The sequence below is a fragment of the Strigops habroptila genome, chromosome 17 (genome assembly GCF_004027225.2).
Source record: "Strigops habroptila isolate Jane chromosome 17, bStrHab1.2.pri, whole genome shotgun sequence".
NCBI lineage: Eukaryota > Metazoa > Chordata > Aves > Psittaciformes > Psittacidae > Strigops > Strigops habroptila.
The window spans coordinates 6,566,724-6,587,397 of NC_044293.2; the positions used below are offsets into that span (position 1 = coordinate 6,566,724).

Sequence of the window (20,674 nt, forward strand, 5' to 3'; positions counted from 1 at the left end):
CTGTAGCCAATCAGCGCCGCGCTCAGCGCGCCTGCTCCCGGCTCCCGGCAGAGGGGCGCTGGGCGGCGCATGCGCGGTGCGCGGCGCCTGAGGCCGGCGGTGAGGCGGGGGCCGCGCTCCCGGTGAGGGCTGAGGGGCCGCGGGGCCGCGCCCGCCCCGGGCTCCCTCCAGCGGCGCCCGGGTCCCGCCGCCCGTGTCCGTGCCGCATTGCGGGCCCCCCCTTCGCATCCGCCGCGGAGACCCCTTCCGCTGCGCCGCTCTCACCCCCGGGGCCGGGCCGCCCCCCCCCATCCCCCGGTGCAATGAGCTTCTTCGGGTTCGGGCAGAGCGCGGAGCTGGAGCTGGTGCTGAGCGACGGCGAGAGCCGGCGGCGGGTGGAGCACAAGACGGAGGAAGGGAAGAAGGAGAAGTATTTCCTCTTCTACGACGGGGAGACGGTGTCCGGGCGGGTGGTTCTCACCCTGAAGCACCCCAACAAGCGGCTGGAGCACCAGGGCATCAAAGTGGAGTTCATCGGGCAGATCGGTGAGAGCCGGTACCCCGCCGAGCCGCGCTCCGGCCCTTCACCTCCACAGCGCGGCTCCTGGGAATGCTGCCGGGCCTTAGGAGTGGGAATGGGGATGGGGTGAAGTGGGATGTGCCCAGCGGAGGGTCCCTATAGCCACCCACATCCTCTGCTGGAGGTGGGTAACCTGGTGAAGGGAGGGAGCTCCAGCCTTTTTCCAGGCCATTGTTCCCTGTTCCCTCGTCCTATTTTCCAGCCGCTGCTCGGGCACTGATTTCAGCTCCCAAATGCGTGTGTTTGGAGGTGGGTGATACTTGCTGTACCTCCTGCGGGTGCAGGTCTGAGCCTGGACGTGCTTCCAGGTGGGGTTCTCCAGGCTGGCTCTGCTGTTGGCATTGCTTGGGTGTCTGTTCACCCACTTTGGGAAGCAAAGGCGCTGCCAAGGGTGGTGAATTTGGGTGGGTTTTGCCCATCCATCCCAAACCACCAGCTGGACTTTCCCACAGTTCCAAACTGTGTTTGACCCAGGTGAATGAGCTTTCTTATCGTGGGAGATTGAGATGTGCTCTTAGGCAGAAGTTCTTCCCTGTGAGGGTGCTGAGGCGCTGGCACGGGGTGCCCAGAGAAGCTGTGGCTGCCCCATCCCTGGCAGTGTTCAAGGCCAGGTTGGACACAGGGGCTTGGAGCAACCTGCTCTAGTGGAAGGTGTCCCTGCCCGTGGCAGGGGTTGGAGCTGGGTGAGCTTTAAGGTCCCTTCCAACACAAACCAGGCTGGGATTGTTGAGTCTTCTTCAGCATGGCTGATTCCATCTTGACTCTCTTATTTCTTGAGTGCATGTCTGTGTGTCCCTGCGGGCTTAGTTGGGTGGCTGCAAGTTGTCAAAACTCGTGGTTATCCATGTGTGTAAGCAATGTAGATGTAGCATTTCCTGCTCTCTCAGAGGAGGGGTGGCTGTTACACCCACCCTTGGATCCGAGTGGAGATGTCCATGTTTCATCCCTGCATCCCAAGATAAGTTCAAGATCTTGGAATCATGATCTCACCCTTGAGGCGCTGGAGCTGCTCTAAGGTGTCCCCTTCAGGAGCCTTCTCTTCTCCAGGCTGCCCCAGCCCAGCTCTCTCAGCCTGGCTCCAGAGCAGAGCTGCTCCAGCCCTCGCAGCAGCTCCATGGCCTCCTCTGGCCTCGCTCCAACAGCTCCATGTCCCCCTTGTGCTGATGTTCCTGGTGATGGGTTTGATGTCTGTGGCACTTTGTACTCAGGTTTGACCCCCAAAATCACTGTGTGAGCTGCGGGCCTGCAGCCTCTGCATTGCAAATCATGTGGTGGAGGAAAGTGAGCTGGAGGTTTCCCCACCCAAGGCCAATACTGGTGTCGAGTGGTTTTGCTGGCCTCACTTGTGCTTCATGCTGCTTTTTGGAAGGGAAGGAAAGGGGAGGCCAGGCAGGAGAGCCTGCAACCAGGGGGGTGTAGCTGAGCCCGTTCCTCAGGAGGGAGCCCATTTGATGATGATTGTCGTTGGAAATTAAGCATGAACTTCACTTCCTGCTCTATTCTCTCCTTTGTGCTGCTTCACCTGCTTCTCATTCCCCATTTTGGAAGACTTTGGAGCCCCACCTGGTTAGAATAAGGGCTCTGAACTCACATTATCACTCCAGCAGGTGTGTGAGGAGCTGCTGTGGCCACACATCACCCCTTTCTATTTGCCCATCAGGCTGCTTTATGCAAGAGCTGAAGTTTGTACCACCTTAATGCTTTCCATCTCAAACCAGTTGGCCTTATATTCCAACTTCCCACTGCCACAAGGTCAGTATCCACACCAGATAGACAGAGGGAGGGAGACAGAGGTGTAGTGAGGAGAATGGGTGCTGCAGACCAGGGGCCAGGCTGGGAACACCGTGTCCTGTGTGGCCTCTGGTGAGCACAGGACCCGTTGAACATTTCATTGTGCTGTGTCCTGAGCGTGGTTTTGTTTAACCTGGAAACCTTATAGCCCTGAAACCCTGCAATTACAGCTTATACCTGTTTGCCATGCTCATGTCTCCTGAAGTGTGGGAAACACCAATCCTTCCTCCTCTGAAGGCTGCAGAGCGCCAGCCCGTGCCCTTCCGAGGCAGCACTGACATTTGCCTCCCCTTGCTTTAAATTCAGTCATTGCTTGCTTTCTGCATGGTGTGGCAAGATGATCTATTGCTCTTGTTACGTGGCACGAGGCTTCTCCCTGTCACCTTAACAAGCACTTGCCTCCCAGTGGATGTGTATTCCATGCAGAGAGCTGGTTTATTTATGTCACCTGCCCAGCCTTGATGGCACTCACTCTTTAGCTTAAGTGAGGGGTGTCCTAGTGCCAATACTTCCATTATGGAGATAAGGTGAGCAGAGGGGTATGAAACAGAAGTCACTGACAAGCTGGAGTCTCACTGTGCATCCCGAGGAGTGAAGTGAGTTTCACTACAGTTCCTGAACGCTGCTAATCCCTCTTAGAAGCCTCCTCTGCACAGTTTAGTGCTGACAGTGAACTTGGGGGTGTGACTGGCTGATGACTTGGGGGTTTTGTTTCCTCATCTCACCATATCAGATTGGCAAAGGCTTTACCTTTTGGAAGGCCTGTGTGGGTGTCTGGTAGGCACAGTGCTCACACAGCCTTGGGAAGGGCAGGTTTCATTGATGCTTAGGCGTAATACCAAGCTGTTGATGCAAGTTGCAGAGCTTTAAGTTTCGGTGGCTTTGTCTTAAGGGAGAACACTTGTGGAAGTGCAGAGGATTGCTTGCATTAAGTGAGGAAACCTGCAGTTGTTTCTTGCTGGCCCGAGAAGGTTGTGGGGAAACTTGAAGCAATGGGATGGTGTTGGTTACTTGAGCTGGTTTGAACAGTGCTTCCAAAGGGGAATGCTCTTCCCTCACCAGTGTCCACGTGGATGTTAATGCGTTATCCAGGGGCTGGTGGAGCACTTGACTCAACCTCCTCCCCACGCTCTTGGTAGTCATGCACTGGGTGCTGGCTTTGTGCAGGATTGGTGACAATCTCCACTGTTATTCCCTGGTGGGAATCGAGACCACTCAAACTCTTTGTCATCAAAGGATAAGCAGGAACAGCAGGAAGCCTCCTAGTCCTTGATTTTGCTCAGTCACTGTTTGCTGTTCCAGGGAAGCAGTGGTGATGTCTTCCTCTCCTTACAGTGGCAATGCCTTTGGCCTGGAATATTGTAGGAGCTACTGGCTCCTCTTCTCCAACAGTCTAATTAATACTGGTAATAGGTGACCCACGTGCCTGAGGCAAGGTGAGCTCCTGGTTTGGAGGTGGTGAGGCTGTGCAGACCTCTTCCTTCGTGCTTGTGACACCTCCTGCCTTTCCCCACGGTGTCATGTGGGATTGAGCAGCACAGCTTAACCTGCCCTTCTGTCTTCCCAGAACTCTACTATGACCGAGGGAACCACCACGAGTTCGTGTCCCTGGTGAAAGACCTGGCCCGTCCTGGTGAATTCACTCAGTCACAGACGTTTGACTTCGAGTTCACCCATGTGGAAAAGCCTTACGAGTCCTACACGGGGCAGAACGTGAAGTTACGGTGAGTGTCCCCCCCGTGCTGAGCCCAGGCCTTGCCTCTGTGCAGTGTGCAGGTGCTGGTGTTCACTGCGTCCCTTCCCAGGCATCCTTGCGAGCTTCGAATGTAATTCCCAATGGATTTGGGGGGGGCTGAGTTGTCTTTGAGGGCTCTACTTTTATCAGCATGTATTTCACATCGAGGAGCTCCAGTTGACTGGAAATCCACTCCCTGGTCTTCGAAGGGGGGTTGGAAAGTTGAGATCTGCAAGAAGAGGTGTGTCTGTGGAGACCAGCGTGATCTCATCTCTTGCAAAAGTGGTTTTCACATGTGCAAGCTCTTCCTTGGATCTCCACAGTGGTGCTCGGGCTCACAAGTGCATGAAAGCTTAGAGAAGCCTTTTCCATTAGAAAATTCCCTTCTGCCTTTTCCAACCCGGGGTCTTGGCTGCTCCAGAAGCCAGGATACCTGTAAGACCGCTTGGCTAGTCCAGTGCAACCCATTCAGCCCCACATCCCTCCCTGCGTGTCCCCGTTGCTTCCTGTGCCCCCCCCTAACAGGAGGGGACTGGCCTTGCAGGTATTTCCTCCGCGCGACCGTCAGCCGCAGGCTGAACGACGTGGTGAAGGAGATGGACATCGTTGTGCACACCCTGAGCACCTACCCCGAGCTCAACTCCTCCATCAAGATGGAGGTGGGGATTGAGGATTGCCTACACATTGAGTTTGAGTACAACAAGTCCAAGTAAGTGTCTCGAGAGCAGGCAGTGGCTGTGGGGAGCCATCTGCTACGGGGGACAGCTTGGGTTGGAAGCCTGAGGCACGTGTTTTGCGTGTGATCCTCAAAGGGATTCTGTGTTCACATGCTCCAGCAAGGCAGTTTGGATCCTGCTGAGGGTCTGCGGGTTCCTCTCCCTGCCCCATAGATGTGGGGGATCACATCTCTGTGATCGAGCAGTGGGAAGCTGTGGCTTCCCTGAGCTTGGAGCACAGCGTGAGGCTGCTGCAGTAACTTCGCGTTCCCTGTATTATCCTTGGCAAGATCAGTATTTCCAAGTGTCTTCCAAGTATGAAGTCTGCTCTTTACCAGTCAGTGCAGCTGAAGTGAGACCTTAATTCAGGCAGAGAAGTTGGGAACAGCTCTTTTTAAGCTAGTTTTACTGCACCTTTCCCAGCTGATGCTGACAAACCTCCCTCTGCTGTAACATTGGGGTAGTTTTGATTGACCTAAACGATTGGGTTTGGAGGCTTTGGTGTCATGGGGGTTTCTTGCAGATACTCCTTGTGGTGCTTTCTCCCTTCACGTGCTAGGTATCATTTAAAAGATGTGATCGTTGGCAAGATCTACTTCCTGCTGGTGCGAATCAAGATCAAGCACATGGAGATAGATATCATCAAGAGAGAAACAACAGGGACCGGCCCCAACGTCTACCATGAGAATGACACAATAGCCAAATACGAGATCATGGATGGGGCACCTGTGAGAGGTGAGAAGGCAGATGAACCCTTCAGAATTCCTCTTCTTGGAAGTCTTTTGGGATGGACATAAGAGTCCTGCAGTATCTTCAGCTGGATCTGTGTGCTCCTGTTTCACTGGTGGGCTCACAGCAGCTTCCAGAGGTGCTTAAATCCGATCCCCTTCCTTCTCTGATCTGATGAGGAGGACCTGAGGCATAATGAGTTGCAATGACTTAATTCTTGTGCTGAAGCAGTGGAGTAGATGTAAATTCCCTGCTGGCATGGGCCACCAGCTGGCATTGCTGCAGCTTGGAGCAGAAAGATGATGTTCTAGCTCCGTGCCAGTCTCCTGTGCCACGTTCCCCATTGCCCAGCGGAGCCCTCTGCCAGAGAAAATGTCACCTTACTCATTTCTTCCTGCAGTGCTGTCTTGATGCAGGTCACAGCGAGTCCCGTGCTGTTAGAAGTGGAGATGGAGTAGCTGTCAGCAAGGGCAGGATCTGGCTAGGGGTTTCGGAAGGGGGTTGAGGTCTTCTTGCTCACTTTACTCCACTTGTGGCGATGGTCGCGACGTTTGTGGCCTAGTGAGGTGTTTCGCTGGTGCTCTCCTGGTTCCTAGCTGTGCATTCTGCCTGTGCTGATGGTTCTGTGCACTTTGCAGGGGAGTCCATTCCCATCAGGCTCTTCCTGGCTGGCTACGAGCTGACTCCAACCATGAGGGACATCAATAAGAAGTTCTCGGTGCGTTATTACCTCAACCTGGTGCTGATCGATGAGGAAGAGAGACGCTACTTCAAACAGCAGGTGAGGAGCAGAGCTGGTTTTCTTCTTGGACCTGTGGCCTGTCGCTTGGGATCCTGTGTTAGAGGCACCTTCTGGGAATTTGGGATTCCCATGGGGAGAATCGTGTTCTTGGCTGAGTATCCATAAGGATTAGACCAATGAGAGTGTGCAAGGAGTGGTCCACGGGGGTCAGATGTGCATGTAGAAGGTCCTAACTGGGATTTCTTTTCCACTGTTGCCCCATGGTGGAGCTTCTCCCCTTGTCCATTCCAGTGTGGCAGCCGCTGGCAGTGGGACAGGGCTGCCCTAGATGTGCAGTGGGTTGCCTCTGGGTGCTCAGACCGTGGGGAGGAGCCCTCTACCCAAATTTACCAAGGCTGTAAATGGCCTCTTGCACACATGTGATGGAAGATGCCAGCATGGGCTGAGCTCTCCCTGCTTGCCTGGCTCAGCCTCTGGCTCTGGCTGGGGCCAGGAGAAGGCCTCCCAAGCGCTGACGAGGCCTGCTGGCTGTGTCCCTGCAGGAGGTGGTGCTCTGGCGGAAAGGAGACATCGTGAGGAAGAGCATGTCCCACCAAGCAGCCATCGCCTCCCAGCGGTTTGAGGGCACCTCCTCGCACCCCGAGGCCAAGACCCCCAGCCAGCCTGCAGAGAACAACGGCCGGCAGTGAGGGGCCATGCAGAGGATGCTGCTGTGGAGCCAGAGGGACAGCAGCAGCAGCAGGAGGAGGAGGACAAAACACTTGAGAGACTTTGTGAAAACAAATACCCGTTTTTGACTTAATTCCTTTCTTCAAAGGACTCGCAGGGTGGGAAGGGACGGGAGGGCAAAGCGAGCTGCGGCACTGGCGCTGCGGAGCTGAAGGTACCTCAGTGCTTCCCAATCAACGACATTCCTCTGGGATCGGCTGCTTTGAGGCGTGTGTCCGGAGGCTGTGGAGCCACCTGATCTCTCTGCCCCGAGACCCTTTTGGTGTGGCAGTGGGGAGGGAGAGAGCAAGTGAAGGCCACATGTGCTGCTGCTTCCCAGCGGGGTGGAGGTTGCTCTGGGGCTGTGGAGGATGGATGTTTTCTTGCCTTTCTGAAACCTTCCCGAGGGAAAAGGACACAGGGATTAGCTGGAAGGTAGAGGAGGGACTCAGAGCCTGAGGTGTGGCCTACTTGAAATGCTGAGCGTTATCCCCTCGCTGCCTGCTCTTCCTTTCCATGCTGGATTCCTTGTCACAAACAGCTGTACCGTGTCTCTGGCTCAGCCGCAGCGAGCAGGCTGCAGTGTCCCTGCTGTCGTGGCAAGGGGGAGCTGTGCCTGCCAGGAGGGAGCGAGGCACGAGGATGCAGGAGGAGGTGGCACAGGTTGGGCAGAGCTGTGAGGGTCCCAGTGCTGCTGGGTGGGCAGGAGGTGGGGGCAGAAGGCTCCTGGCCAAGAGCAGTGCCTTCCTAGTGTTGTCCCAGCACCTGCATGCGTGCCCCTCTCTGGTTGCTGCTGCAGAGCAGGGGCCGACCAGCCTGGAGAGCTCCAGAGGATGCTTTTGGGAGGTGAGACATCAGTGGGGGGCTCTCTTGGGGGTGGGCTTACACTGCACACGCTGTCCTGCTCGTTCCTGTGTCCTTGTGGCAGAGCAGACTTTGTAGCAGGGCCAGACAGGGCAGTGTAGAAACACGTGTGTATTGTTGTATTTGATTCCTCACGCCGGTGGGAGGAGGATTAGGAAGGACAAAGTGGATGAAATGGTTTTAAGAAGCTTATGGCCTCTGTGTGCTGCTAGATGAAGCCAGGCAGCAACTGGAAGGATGGTAGAGCTCTGTGATTGCAGAGACACGTTCCTAAGGTCTGAGCTGAGGGTCTGAGGGTAGTGCTGTGAACTGAGAACCCGAATGTGGGCTTTTCCTTCCCTGAATTAAGCCTTTCCTAGTCTTCAGCTAAGTGAAATCATGAGAACATTCCCAGAAGGGAGTCATTCCTCCGTTACCAATTAGATGTGGCTTTGTAGACTTGATGGAGTCTGAAGAATATCCACCCTGTTTAGATGCCCTTTGAGGAAGCAGGGGGCTAGACCTCCTACCCGATGGAGAGAGAGAAGCCTGCAGGAAATGCTGGGATATGAGCTCTATCAGGTGGGATTTGTCTGGATTTCCCTGTGAGTCGGTGGCTCACTAGGGTTTTGTGCAGCTTCCTTTTGGCTGGAATGTCTTCTCCCTCTCAGTGTAGAGCCTTGCAGCTGGGATGTGGAAGTATCTTGTGCTTTGCTGAGTGGAGCAGTGCTGGTGGAGGCAGCGGGGCCTGGGGGGGAAGGGGAGCTTTTTATGTACTAAGACAGCTGCTGTATTCCAGTGATAAATGTGTGTTTCTGCTTGCCAAAGTAAGTTATCTTTTACTCACCACGTGTAAGGCTGTGGTTGTTAGTAGAGCTGGACAGCCTCGTGCTGTTGTCGAGGACACTACTGAGCTCATCTCTGCCCAATGCTGTGTCTCACCATGTTCTGCTCTAACACGAAGACGTGGCTTGCTTTCTGCACTGGAGAGCTCTGTGCCGTGGCTGGAGCTGGGTCTCCTTGGGGCTGAAGCAAAAGCTGACTTCAGACAAGTGCCCTGTGCCAGGGCAGGGGGTGGGAATCTGCTGCAGGCCTCAGTGGCAAAGGAATCTGGATTTACTCCTTACTCTCCCTCTCTGTGCAGGGGGACCTGTGCTGTGGCAATACACAACCTATTAGGGACTAGCGAAGCTCCTGTTGGGAGCCTTTGGGGATAGCAGACTATCCTTCCATGGCTTAGCTGAGCACAGCAGCACCCTAACCCCCTCTAGCTTCCCCTCAGCTCCCATCCCACCTGGAATTCCTCTGCTTGCCCATTCCTCATGCTCGTAGGCCATGTGGTGTTAAAGAAACCCCGTGGGTGAAGGTGTCTCTGCATTCCAGGAGTGTTTTGTGTACTGGCTGAGCAGCAGCAGTTCTGGATGTGGGATAACTGACAAGGCACAGATGGGAGAGTTCTGTTCCACATCTGCTCACCGCTTCGGGAGGGTTAACTTGGAAAAGGTGCATGAGTTGAGTTGTTTGGGTTGGTTTTCCCTACTCCGTGCCCCTCTCCCATGTCCCTCCTTGTGGAACCAGAACATAGAAATGATTCCCAGTTTTACTTCATCTAATGGACCATTGAACCTGTTGCCCACTAGGCCCTGTGTTTGTCTGGGGTGGAGCAGATGCGCTGAGCCTCTCCAGAGAGAAGCTGAAGCATAAGGTCACTCCAGGTAGTAGAGAAGAGCATTTCCTTAGCACGGTAAGGGGCAGACACCGCTGGAGCAGTCGTGTCCCCTGAGGTTCTGTTGAGTACTTGGCTCATTCCCTCTCCCCCAGGCAGGTTGGAGCAGGGGCAGTGTGCAAGTACTCCGACCAAGCAGTGCAACCTGTAATTAAGCCTCTGCTGTGTTTACATGTTTCTTAATTCGTCATCTTTTCAATGGCTGTATTTTCAAACTTGGGTTTTTTTTGTCTCTCCGATTAAAAAGAGCCAGCCCTGGCTGTCAATGCTGTGCACGACCTGCTCTCGTGTGGTTCCTGGTGCCTGCCTCTGGGGTCGGGTTATTTTCCCTTAGCGCAGTGCAGCGCAGCCCTCCAGGAGCAGTTTGTCCTTTGGCAGCTTTGTAAATCCATGGTCTTTCTTGAAGCTGTGTCAGTCCTTAGAAGCTTTGCTGGTGGAGGACCCTTCTAGCTTAAAATTGAGCGAGGCAGCTGTATTATCTTCCACTTCCCTGATGGCAGAGCTTAGATAACATGGAAAGCCTCATACCTACAGGAAGCGAACTGATGTGCTCTGCAGCGAGCAAGCTAGGTGTGTGTTTAACTGTTCTTGTTCCAGTGATACCTTCCTGCAGAGAAACGTGCCTCTGCAGCATGGGGAACTGCACTGGATCCTGTAGTAGACATCCTCAAGGAGGATGCTTGGTCCCTCAAGAGCTACATCGCAGATTTCCCCGCTATTACAAAGGAGTAAGTGCAATTGAGTCTCAAAAGCTTTATTTAAAAAGAAGCAAGTAACAGTGTGTCAGGAGAAGGGATGTGGAGCTGCGGATCGTGTGCGGGCACGTTTTGTTGCTGGGGTTGAGCAAGGGAACTTGGGAATTAGGCTGGTTTAGGAGGAGGCATCAGTGGCAGGTACAAACTCTGCTGCTGGGAGTTTCTTAATGCGGCTTCTCCTCTTCCAGGCTCAAGACAAAATCAAACTCCTCTGCGTTGGAAAGGTAAGGAAGGAAAAGCCGTAAGTGGAACCTGCAGGTGCTCGGAGTGAGGGCTGGGAATGGCGCCAGGAGTGCAGAGAAGGTTCTTACCTTGTGTCAGTGGCTGGATGGAAAGCCGCTGTCTTGTGAAGAGCATCATGTTCTTGAGGGGGCCTCCATCTGCTTTGTGTGCCAGGTGGTGAGCCTTGATCTCGGAGAGGGGGATGAACCGCTTGGTCATCCGCACAAACTGCACATCCACCTGGGAAGCGATGGATGCAGAGGAGTGTGTTGGAGGAGGATAAAGCCTCCAGCATCACGTAACATCTTTGGTGGAGGGGGATAAAGATTTTAAACTGAAGCAAATGCCACCTGACAATGGTGCGGAAGCTTTTCCTTGCTCGAGGCTGAAAGAACTTTGGGATGCTCGTGGCTTACAGGAATGTGAGCACTGGGCACTAGCAGCACACATCCATGCTGGCACAGGCAATACAGAATGAAGTTGTGGGATGTAGCCAGCCTGTGAACAGTCACTTCCCTGCCATTTAGTGTGCCTCAAAAACTACAGCTTGCTTTGTGCTGGGCTGAGACTGGTACTTAAAGATGTTCGTTCTCTTTCCTAAGCCTGAATCCCGTTGTGCATGGATGCCAGGCTGCATCCAAGATTTAAAGATTCAGGGAGATAGATTTGGCAGCCTTCTGGAGGAAATAGGGGAAAAAGTAGAGAAACTATCAGGATTGGCTTTTTTCTTGAGAGAGAAAAAGGTAGCTAGGCCAGGCCAGAAGCTTAAGACACACAGTATGATGCAGAGAGGCTTCTGCCTCCACTCAGCTTGCACACAGAGCTTGAAGCAGCTGTAGTTAGTTTACTACATTACCATGGACCATTTGGGGTTCTCTTTTCTGCTGGAGGAATCATAATGAGGATTCTTCTGATCAAACTGTGTGTGATCAGGGTAAGCCTCCTTTACGATCTGAAGCAGAAAGGGAGAAGAACGTGAGACATCAGTTGAAAGCTATTGTCAGCAAAGGCTATGAAATGCCCTTGAGCAAGCTGTGACTAGACAGAAGGACTAATCCTGATGCAAACATCAGCCTGGCTTTCCCTGAACTCCATTCTAACAGGGAGATCTGTTTCCTTCCTGGTCACTTCTTGGGTCGAAGCACTGCAGAGCAGGATGGCTGTCAAGGAAGCACCATCACCTCTTCAGAGAGCGATGTGGAGGAGCACACACAACAGAGGAAAACTGGGTAGAGGATGAGAGTCTTTGTGGTGAGTTCTCCTCCTGCAGAAGCTGTTCTGTGCCCGAGGTTTTATTACTGACTAGAACTGAGTGAATCAGATTTTAATCAGAGTGTGGAGCAACACTTGACCTGGCTGGAAGCGCTCTGCCGTGCCAGCAGGAGAGCAGTTTGGTTCCATTTCTCCAGGGAAAGGTGCTCTGCCCTGCTGTGACATGTACCCTTGATGCCCCAGGCTCATCTCCTGCTCCCACTGGGCAGCTTTTGCCCTCCTTTGGTTCAGGGACAGAAGTAGGGCTAAGGAGCTGTTTGATAACACATTCCCTGCCCCAAAACACTGAACAAGAAAGAGGCACTCACCTTGACAATGCCAACAATGCCAGGCTCTTTACAGTTACTGTGGTAGAAGAAGGCCTGCTGCCCAAGCTTCATGGCTCTCAGGAAGTTCCTTGCCTGTCAGGTGTAAAGAAGAGACTTGGAGCTCTTTGCATCAAGCTCTCAGGGTCTCACTGCCAGCAGCAGGAACAAGAATTAACAAGAGAGTGTATGTGAAATAAAAACAAGGCTAAAGGCAAGCTCATGATGGTTAGAATTCAACAGCTCAGCCACTCTCTTTCACAGAAAGAAGGCTTAAGTTTGCTGTCAGCCAACATGCAGCATGTATGCGGGGAAGCATATATTTCCTCTGTGGAGAGACCTGCAACAGAAAGCTGATGTACCCTGGCAAGGCACGGTGTTTGAGTAAGTGCAGACTTGCTAGAGGTTGTCAAGGGGAATAAGGGCTGGTCTAAGCTAAAGGAAAACTAGATGATGTAACAGAACATTGCCCAACCTGAACCTGCCTTTGACCCAGGGGCAGCTAAACGGGAGCTCTGCCTCCTGACAAAACTGCACCGGCCCAGCCAGGCAGTGCCTCAAGAGGAAATCCTTCCTTCAGGCAAAGGAACAGTTTTCCTAGTGCTGCTGCAGTGCCTCCCTCTTTACCACGTGCTCCTTACCTGGTAGTTTCTTACTCCATCCCAAAAGGTGGTCTGGTTAGGCTGAGCTTTCAAGTCATCAATGCTGAACTGCCAAATGGAATGAAAACACAGGGTTTTGAGGAGTAAAGACACAACAGTGTTAATCTGAATCGTCTGAGCCTGTAACTCAGCACTACGGGGACAGTAGTGAAACTGCTGCTGTACTCTGCTGAGTAAGGGTTGGGTGCAGGTGCTTACTTTCACATCCACTCCCTTCTCCAGCCTGCTCTCTGGTTCTGATTTCAGCAGCCAGTGACAGTACGTGATCTTGCTTTCCTCCCCACCAGAGTCAGACTCTTTTGTCTTCTTCCAGTTCTTCCACCCTGACTTGGAACTCCCAGCTGGAGGTTTTGCAGACTTCTCTTCTTCCTCCTTATCTGGAGCCTCCTCCTCAGTTTTGGCAATTTTAGCATCAGGCTCTTTTTTATCTTAAAAGAAACAGCAAGACATTCAGATAAAACCCATTTCGTTTCCAACAGCACCGGTGCTGAACCATTTCTAGTCATCCAGGCTGGTTTCACATGCTGCAGCAGCAGTTGGGTGCACCCCAGATGCTCTGAGTAAGGCAGTAGCATTGTGCACCAGGGGAGTATTTCTAGTTGGCACTTAGATCAAGCTACCTATTCCATATCCCTGTTTATCCAGGACCCAGACAGCAAAACACAACTAGAAGTGGTTAAAGGGTAAGATGATGCTTATTTGCTGGAGTTTATTAAGCAGAGGAGTGGCATGGATGAGCCAACTGGGCAATTTGTTCATCTTATGCTTTAAACACCACATGATGGTGCCCGAAGTGCCAGTTTTTTGCTCTTTGGGGTTTTGTTTTTGCAGACGATACCACACCAGCTTCCTGCCACCCCACTGGGCGCACTCTGAACATCTCTGAAGTGAAAGCTCTTCATAAATGGACATGAGTTACATTTCTTAACCACCTGGTGGTGTGAATGCATCACTGCCCTCATCTACAGGCTGGTCTCGGTTACCCCTGGCTGCTCAGCCTGTTTTCACAGAGGAAATGCTGTCTGTAACCCATGTGGCTTTGAAGGACAGACGGTTAAGATGACTGCCTGCAGTTTCACTACAGCCTGGAACCTCAAATGGGAGACGCTGAGTTAGTGAGGATGTCAGCACAGACCTGCTCCTGCTGCTTTGTCTCTCTTCCTGCTCGGCCAAGGCATCTCTGCGCTCTTCGAATGATCTCTTCACTGGGAATCTCCTGCTGAAGGAGGGAAGACGGGAGAACTGCTCAGGTAAGAGCAGAACGGGCTGTAAAAGCTGTACAGTGCGTGGAGAGTGAATAATTTCCTTCCTCAGGCTCAGCCATTTCCTCTATCAGTGCTAACGCTGGCACTGGTTGAGAACCACACCCGATGTGCTGGAGGCAGGACCCGCTCTGATGGACACCAGCAGAAGGGCAGCTCTGCTCCACAATGATGGAGCAGAGGCCCCGAGGCGCTTGGCCCCTTCTGTCCTGTGAGAGAAGCTGCGCTTGAGGAAGGGCGAGCTGCTCGGCTCCGGAGCTCAGTCCAGCCTCGCACCGCAGGGCTTTGCCTCAACTTGTTGCTCGCAGACATTACGCCTGCAATAGCCCTTCGGGAAGGGAGCGCGCCGGCGCGGCCAACACGGCCCCTTGGAACTCATGCGGCTCCGAGCTGCCGGAGTGGGTGGCATCAACTTTTCCACCTCCCGTGCCAAGCTCCTTCCCTCCTTCCCTCCCTCCCTGCCGCGCCCCCCGGCTCCCCCTCACCTCGCAGCGGGGACCAGGCTGCTGCCGTCGGGCCGCGGTGGGGAGCGGGCACCGTTATGCAGAAGCAGGCGGCATGGCCCGCGGGCTCGCCCCCTTCCCGGAACCAGCGCGCAGGCGGGAGGCGCCGGGGGCCGGACTACAGCTCCCAGCCTGCCCCCCGACCGCGGCTGCCGGCGGAGGAGCCTGCGGCCCGGCCGCGCCATGGCCTGGCGAGGAGCCCCCCGGGCGGCGCGGCTGCTGCTGCTGCCGCCGCTGCGGTGCGCGGCGGGGCGGCGGCGCATCGCCTCCTGCATTGACCGTAAGGGACGGAACGGGGAGGGATGGGGGAGCCCCGGCCCCGGGGACCCCCTCGCAGCCGCCGGGGCCCAGCGGAGGCGCGGAAGCGGGTTGTCGTTGACCCGCCGGGGGGGAGATGTCCCCGCTCCCGGCGCAGGGCGACGCGGGTCGGGACAGCCCGAGCGCTCCTTCCCCTTCCTGTACCTGTGCGGTGTGTTCAGGCCTGGCCGCGGATCAGAGCGGCTCGGGGAGGCCCGGTCAAACGCTGCTGGGGAGGCAGCACAGGCGGCTCGTACCCCTCTGTGTGGTCGAAGGCATCTTCTGATGCTGAGCGGGGGCTCTGGTTAGCGGGATAAGAGCTGGGGCTGAGCTGCTCTTCTCCTGCGGGATTCCTGGGTGCTGCCCGGATGCGCTGCTGCCGTGTGTAACAGCGTGTGGGACCGGAGCTGCAGCATCCCTGGGAATGCTCGGAGGGGAACTAACAGAACAGTGTTGGGTGAAGCAGGATGCAGGCTCTGACTAAAGCTATAGATGCTGTTGCCAGAGGGCTGCTTTGTTGTGAGCTTGTTTCTTGACTTCCTTGCAGTCCCAGTCCTTGGGATGCTTGGATATTGTTTGACACTTGTTTTCCTGCAGCAGACACAGTTTCTGATCTCTCTCTCTGCTTTCCTAGCATCCGCCGGCCTCACTGAGCAGCAGAAGGAATTCCAGAGCGTTGCCCTAGATTTTGCTGCCAAGGAGATGGCTCCTCACATGGCTGAGTGGGATGAGAAGGTACCGCAGCCCCAGCAGGGCTGTACCGCTCTGCTTTCTGTCCCTTAGGACATGATGATTCTTGGGTCTCCTTAGAGGGGTGGTCCTGCCATAGCTCCTCGGTGCTGTCACGCCATCTGTAGAGCTTTGCTTTGAAGCTGCTGTGGTAGCTGGGGTGGGAAGCCATCAGAAGAACCTTGAAGCTTCCCTGCCAGGCTGTTTAATCACTTGAGACCTGGATTTACTCCTGAAGATGGTCTGTATCTGCCTAGGTAGACACATACCATTCTTGAACCCACTCAGTTAACTTCAGCTCTGGAGGAGTTTGGGACTGGGCTTGGTGTACCAGAAGGGGTTGAATGCTGAGGTTGAATTCATCATGATTATTGCACTCTCTCTGCCTGTCCCGATAGGAAATCTTCCCTGTGGACACCATGCGGAAGGCAGCCCAGCTAGGATTTGGTGGGGTCTACGTGAAACCAGACGTCGGTGGCTCTGGATTGTCACGACTTGATACCTCCATAATCTTTGAAGCTCTGTCAACAGGATGTACCAGCACCACTGCTTATATGAGCATCCACAAGTGAGTAGTTCCATGGGCTCGGAATCCAGCTGGAAGCAGCTCTCTTGGTGCTGCTTATTAGTTCAAGTTGGGACCCTGAGGAGACCCGTCCCTGTGAGGATCTCTTAATGGCTGTAAACAGGCTCCAGAAGGAGATGCCAACAAGAAGTAATTTTAGCTTTGTGGCATGCAAGATAGGATTAAGTTCTGGATTTTGTTCCCTGCTCTTCCACTATCTATAGATAGTAACCTGCCTGCAAAAAGCCTTTGTGCTGTGGTTGTATGGTGGCAGAGCCACCAGCGGATCCCTGCCCTGCTTGTACAGTGCAGGCTCACTTGGCACAGGAGGATGGAGCAGTGACACCTCCTCCTTGAGCTGAAGCAGTTTGTTCTCAAGCCGTGGGGCTTCTGGCTGGGCCCCATGGAGCTCTGTCGTTGTGTCCAGCCAGGGATGCTCTGTTACAACCCACCAACCCCCCCGGGCTGTGTTGGCCTCCTGTAATGCTGCTCCTTCCCTCCTGCCCCAGCATGTGTGTTTGGATGATCGACACCTTTGGCAACGAGGAGCAGAGGCGCAGGTTCTGCCCATCGCTCTGCAGCATGGAACAGTTTGCTTCTTACTGCCTGACTGAGCCAGGTGAGCACCCTCACCCAGGGCATCCTCTCCTTCCCCTGCTCCTAACGTAGCCGAACCAGACATGATCATTCCAAGCAGCAGGAATGTTTCTTCTCGTGTTTATTTGGGCAGTCACCAGGATGCTGGGAAGGGGCAGATGGTGATTGCTGAGGTGGTGGTGGTACAATCGCTGGGGGATTTTTCAGGCTCTGGACTTGCTGCTTCACTGGCTGCTTCCTTACCTCTTGAGCAGGAAGTGGGAGTGATGCAGCTTCCCTGCTGACCTCAGCTCAGAGGAAAGGGGACACCTACGTCCTGAATGGCTCCAAGGTACCTCTTTGCTCCTCCTAAAGCTGCTGGGTGGCAATGCATGCCCAAGGGGGGCTGGGTCTCACCATCCTTTCCATTTCCTACTGTCTCCTCATCTCTGTGTATTCTCCCAAGGGATGTGCTCTGCAGAGCCTTCACCAGAGCTGGTCCCTAAATACCTTCTGGCCCTGGGGTCTTTGTAGCCCAGCTGCTGCTCAGGGTTAGCACACAACAGCCACCCCTTTCTTCTTATGCCCTTCTGCAGGCCTTCATCAGCGGAGGGGGGGACACGGATGTCTACGTGGTGATGTGTCGCACGGGAGGCCCGGGCCCCAAGGGCATCTCCTGCCTGGTGCTGGAGAAGGGAACACCAGGGCTCAGCTTTGGGAAGAAAGAGAGGAAGGTAAGAGGCTTGGGGTTTGCTTCCTGTGTGCTTGAGGGAAGTGCAGGATAGAGATTAGGGATCTCTTCTGGGATAGGACCAGAGTCCCACCTGGCACGTTCTTCCCAAGCCAAGCCCAGCTTAGGTGAAGTTTGCCCTTTGGCAAGGGAAGGGTTTTAATCTCAGGAACATCAGGGATCGTTGGATCTGTGCCTCTTCTCAAATACATCATTCCAGTTTCCAACTCGGCACACTGAGGCCAAACCACATAGCCTAGGGGTGCTCTGCAGCACCTTGGCAATGAGACCGAGAGGCTGAGAGCAGTTCTGTGCTGGGAGCTGGAGGCGTGCTGCTCCTCGGGCAGGCTGAAGGCACTCTGCTCTTTCCCAGGTGGGCTGGAATTCCCAGCCAACTCGGGCTGTGATCTTTGAGGACTGCGTTGTTCCTGTCAGCAACCGGCTGGGAGCTGAAGGGCAGGGCTTCAGCATCGCCATGAAGGGCCTCAATGGGGGCAGGATAAACATTGGTAAGAAAGCCGAGAGCAGAGGAGGAGGAGGAGGATCATCATCTCGTTGCCCATCTGCGTTTGCTTCATGTTCACTCTGTGTCTCTGCCTTCTCCCACCAGCTTCTTGTTCGTTGGGAGCTGCTCACGCCTCTGTCCTTCTGGCTCAGGAGCATCTCACTGTCCGCAAGCAGTTTGGGGAACCCCTGGCAAACAACCAGGTAACCTTCAGCAGCTCTGCCCTCCCAGGCCTGCGAGGGGATGTGGTCCAGCCCCCTGCAGAGATGCTGACCTGGCTTCTCCTGTGCAGTACCTGCAGTTCAGGCTGGCAGAGATGGCAACGCGCCTGGTGGCAGCGCGGCTGATGGTGCGCAACGCAGCGCGGGCGCTGCAGGAGGAGCGGGAGGACGCGCCTGTGCTGTGCTCCATGGCCAAGCTCTTTGCTACCGATGAGTGCTTTGAGGTGGGTTACTCAAAACATCACTTGGTGCCACAGCTGGAAGCTCTGGAGGCCCCCCAGGGTGACAGAAAGTAGTTGGACACTGTCACGACCCAGCCCCAAGCACGTTCATTGGGCCTGAAGCCTCATTTCAGGACCAGGGTGTTTATGAGACCAAGTTCTGCAGCCTGTGGAGGCTCCACAGTTCAGGCTTCTCGTGCTTTCTACACTGCTTTCTAGAGGACCAAGCAGGGGGACAGGACAGGGAGCAGAGCAGTTGTATTATCAAAGAATAATATGCATGCTGCAGACTGGGAGGTGTCCCTGCTCATGGCAGGGGCTTGGAACTAGATGATCCTAAGGTCCTTCCCAACCTGTTCCATGATTCCCAGGTAGCAAGTGCTCTTTGCTAGGCCACTGAAAAAAGGTGTTACCACAAAATGTCCCTGAAAAGAGGAAGCAAGAAGGGAGGAAAAGGAACAGATTCTCCTCGTCTGACCAGTAGATGGTGGTGTTGGCGTTTGGGTTTTGCATCGGCGGCACCAGAGACATGCAGCAAAAAATACCATAAAAGTGTTTTCCTCGGTATTTCTGTGCTATAAATGCATCATTAATGTGAAACAGCACTTGGGGAACGTGTTGGCACTGGGAGCAGCACTGGGAGTGCCTTGCTGTCTCACCACACTTGAAGAGATGAGATTAAGTGACCAGAGAAAAGAAACCAAAAAGGTTCCTGGGTTCTTACCAAGCTTCTGTCCCTGCCACGTCCTCCAAGTCCCTTCACTGCTGGTGCTGTCTCCTCAGATCTGTAACCAGGCTCTGCAGATGCACGGGGGCTATGGCTACCTGAAGGATTATGCTGTGCAGCAGTTTGTGCGAGACATCAGGGTCCACCAGATCCTGGAAGGTAAAAGGCACTGTTACTACCAGTAAGAGGTTGTGTCTTCAACAGGGTCTGCCCTTTTCTAATCTCATTTGGGCCATTTTGTATTCCCTCCTTTGAAATCCCTTCACCTACGACCAGGACATGCTTTTCCAATACTAGTTTACACTCCCTCAGTGCATCATATGTGTGTTAATAGTAAGTAGAAACCTGGATGTTGGTTTATATCCAGTTCTGCTCCACTCCTGGTGCCTGCATCCTCTCAAAGCCCAAGTGAAAACAAGCACCAGCATCTGCCACTCTGAAGCCTGAGCACCGTGTTGTATTTTGCCCCACCACCACCTAAATGCCACCTGCATTAGTGGGAAGAGCCTTTCTGTGCTGTAAACTGCTGATCAGGGGTGAATCCTCTACTTGGGGTGGAAAATCCCTTAACTGCCTCTCCTTTGCACCCTCGTCCTGCTGCAGGTACCAATGAGGTGATGCGGATGATCGTGGCCAGGAGCCTGCTGCAGGGCTGAAGCCAGGAGCTATTCTCCAGCCTTAAAATGCCCTTGTCTGCTACACTCGGCCTGTTTCCCTCCCCTGTTCACCAGCTCTGTGCCTGGGAGTGCAGAGGGGGATATCCCTGTGGAAACAGTCTTTCTGCCTCATACTGACTGGAAGAGCACAGCTGGGTGCCCCTCACATGCTGCCACTCTGTGCCTGGCAGAGCTGCTGTTCCGTGGCTCCTATTGTGCAGCCTGAGGCTGCAAATCCCAGCGGTCAGTACGAGCCTCTGTCTGCACATCTCGATCATGGGCTGCTTGCCCAGGCTCTGCTGAGTCAGGACTGAAACGGGAACGCCGGGCAGAGGTGCAGCCTTAATCCTGTGGGATTTCTCCTCTTTAGTTCAAGGGAACTATTTGCTCTGCTTCAAAACCTGGCCTCTGGGGACATGGGGAGCAAGTTACCCACCTACCTGCAGCTCTCACCACTTGCAATGGCTTTTTAACTATGAAGCAGGATGCTCCTGGGCTACCTGGAAGGATCCTTTTTATCCCAGCACATCTTTCCTAATGGACCAACTGCTTGTTCTCCCTGTTCCCACCGCGTACTGGTGCTTAATCTAAACATTACAAACACTAAGGTACTGCGTGGGAACAGTTACCTGTTGTTTCCAATCGGTACTCCCTGCCCTGCACGGTGTAGGGGGCATAAATCAGTGAATTAAAGCATTTTCCCCCCTCAGATTTGGAATCAATAAAGCAATGATGGTCACTTGGTTGATAATTCCCTTCTGGGCTAGGGCAGGGATTACACCCAGCTCCTCTTCTCTCCGCACACGCTTCCCCCATGGGAGGGGAGGCAGATGACAGACCATTAGCGGCTGATACGGTGGGTTTGGGTCTCCCCGAGCACCGGAGCGCGGTTGCGGTGCTCGGCGGAGGGGCGCAGG

General features: G+C 54.2%; 3 protein-coding genes across 10 annotated transcripts; 2 read left to right on the forward strand and 1 right to left on the reverse strand.

The window, feature by feature from the left end:
• Nucleotides 1-81: 81 nt before the first annotated feature.
• VPS26B (VPS26, retromer complex component B) lies at nt 82-9,827 on the forward strand. Its single transcript, XM_030505422.1, has 6 exons — nt 82-525; nt 3,918-4,074; nt 4,630-4,794; nt 5,361-5,536; nt 6,169-6,311; nt 6,815-9,827. The coding sequence occupies exons 1-6, from the start codon at nt 303-305 to the stop codon at nt 6,959-6,961; spliced, it is 1,011 nt and encodes a 336-aa protein (XP_030361282.1). The 5' UTR covers nt 82-302; the 3' UTR covers nt 6,962-9,827.
• A 460-nt stretch (nt 9,828-10,287) lies between these two features.
• Nucleotides 10,288-15,304, reverse strand: THYN1 (thymocyte nuclear protein 1). Of its 8 annotated transcripts, none has more exons than XM_030505428.1 (8): nt 14,993-15,304; nt 13,901-13,981; nt 12,964-13,193; nt 12,745-12,813; nt 12,107-12,199; nt 11,383-11,478; nt 10,616-10,766; nt 10,288-10,515 (listed from the first exon to the last, which is right to left on the reverse strand). In XM_030505428.1, exons 2-8 carry the CDS (start codon nt 13,941-13,943, stop codon nt 10,469-10,471), a joined length of 729 nt encoding a protein of 242 aa, XP_030361288.1. In that variant the 5' UTR covers nt 13,944-13,981; nt 14,993-15,304; the 3' UTR covers nt 10,288-10,468. The 8 variants fall into 8 exon arrangements, with proteins under 8 accessions (XP_030361288.1, XP_030361287.1, XP_030361286.1 ...); XM_030505427.1 differs by having other exon boundaries at nt 13,901-13,984; nt 14,993-15,257; XM_030505426.1 differs by lacking the exon at nt 14,993-15,304 and adding an exon at nt 14,513-14,630.
• Nucleotides 14,488-20,496, forward strand: ACAD8 (acyl-CoA dehydrogenase family member 8). The gene is made up of 11 exons (XM_030505396.1): nt 14,488-14,810; nt 15,462-15,562; nt 15,955-16,124; nt 16,631-16,740; nt 16,973-17,049; nt 17,294-17,431; nt 17,801-17,936; nt 18,038-18,135; nt 18,225-18,377; nt 19,158-19,260; nt 19,705-20,496. The coding sequence occupies exons 1-11, from the start codon at nt 14,714-14,716 to the stop codon at nt 19,755-19,757; spliced, it is 1,236 nt and encodes a 411-aa protein (XP_030361256.1). The 5' UTR covers nt 14,488-14,713; the 3' UTR covers nt 19,758-20,496.
• The last annotated feature ends 178 nt before the right edge of the window (nt 20,497-20,674 follow it).

What these genes read in the sequence shown, in the direction of transcription:
- THYN1 (XM_030505428.1), bottom strand. Translation starts at nt 13,943, where the DNA reads ATGCCTTGGCCGAGCAGGAAGAGAGACAAAGCAGCAGGAGCAG. An exon ending in GCATTGTTGGCATTGTCAAG is followed by an intron (nt 11,479 to 12,106) that starts GTGAGTGCCTCT and finishes TTTCTGCTTCAG; the next exon opens with ATCGTAAAGGAGGCTTACCC. An exon ending in CATCCAGCCACTGACACAAG is followed by an intron (nt 10,516 to 10,615) that starts GTAAGAACCTTC and finishes TTTCCAACGCAG; the next exon opens with AGGAGTTTGATTTTGTCTTG.
- ACAD8 (XM_030505396.1), top strand. Translation starts at nt 14,714, where the DNA reads ATGGCCTGGCGAGGAGCCCCCCGGGCGGCGCGGCTGCTGCTGCTGCCG. An exon ending in CATCGCCTCCTGCATTGACC is followed by an intron (nt 14,811 to 15,461) that starts GTAAGGGACGGA and finishes CTGCTTTCCTAG; the next exon opens with CATCCGCCGGCCTCACTGAG. An exon ending in GCTTATATGAGCATCCACAA is followed by an intron (nt 16,125 to 16,630) that starts GTGAGTAGTTCC and finishes CTCCTGCCCCAG; the next exon opens with CATGTGTGTTTGGATGATCG.
- VPS26B (XM_030505422.1), top strand. Translation starts at nt 303, where the DNA reads ATGAGCTTCTTCGGGTTCGGGCAGAGCGCGGAGCTGGAGCTGGTGCTG. An exon ending in TTTGAGTACAACAAGTCCAA is followed by an intron (nt 4,795 to 5,360) that starts GTAAGTGTCTCG and finishes TTCACGTGCTAG; the next exon opens with GTATCATTTAAAAGATGTGA. An exon ending in GACGCTACTTCAAACAGCAG is followed by an intron (nt 6,312 to 6,814) that starts GTGAGGAGCAGA and finishes GTGTCCCTGCAG; the next exon opens with GAGGTGGTGCTCTGGCGGAA.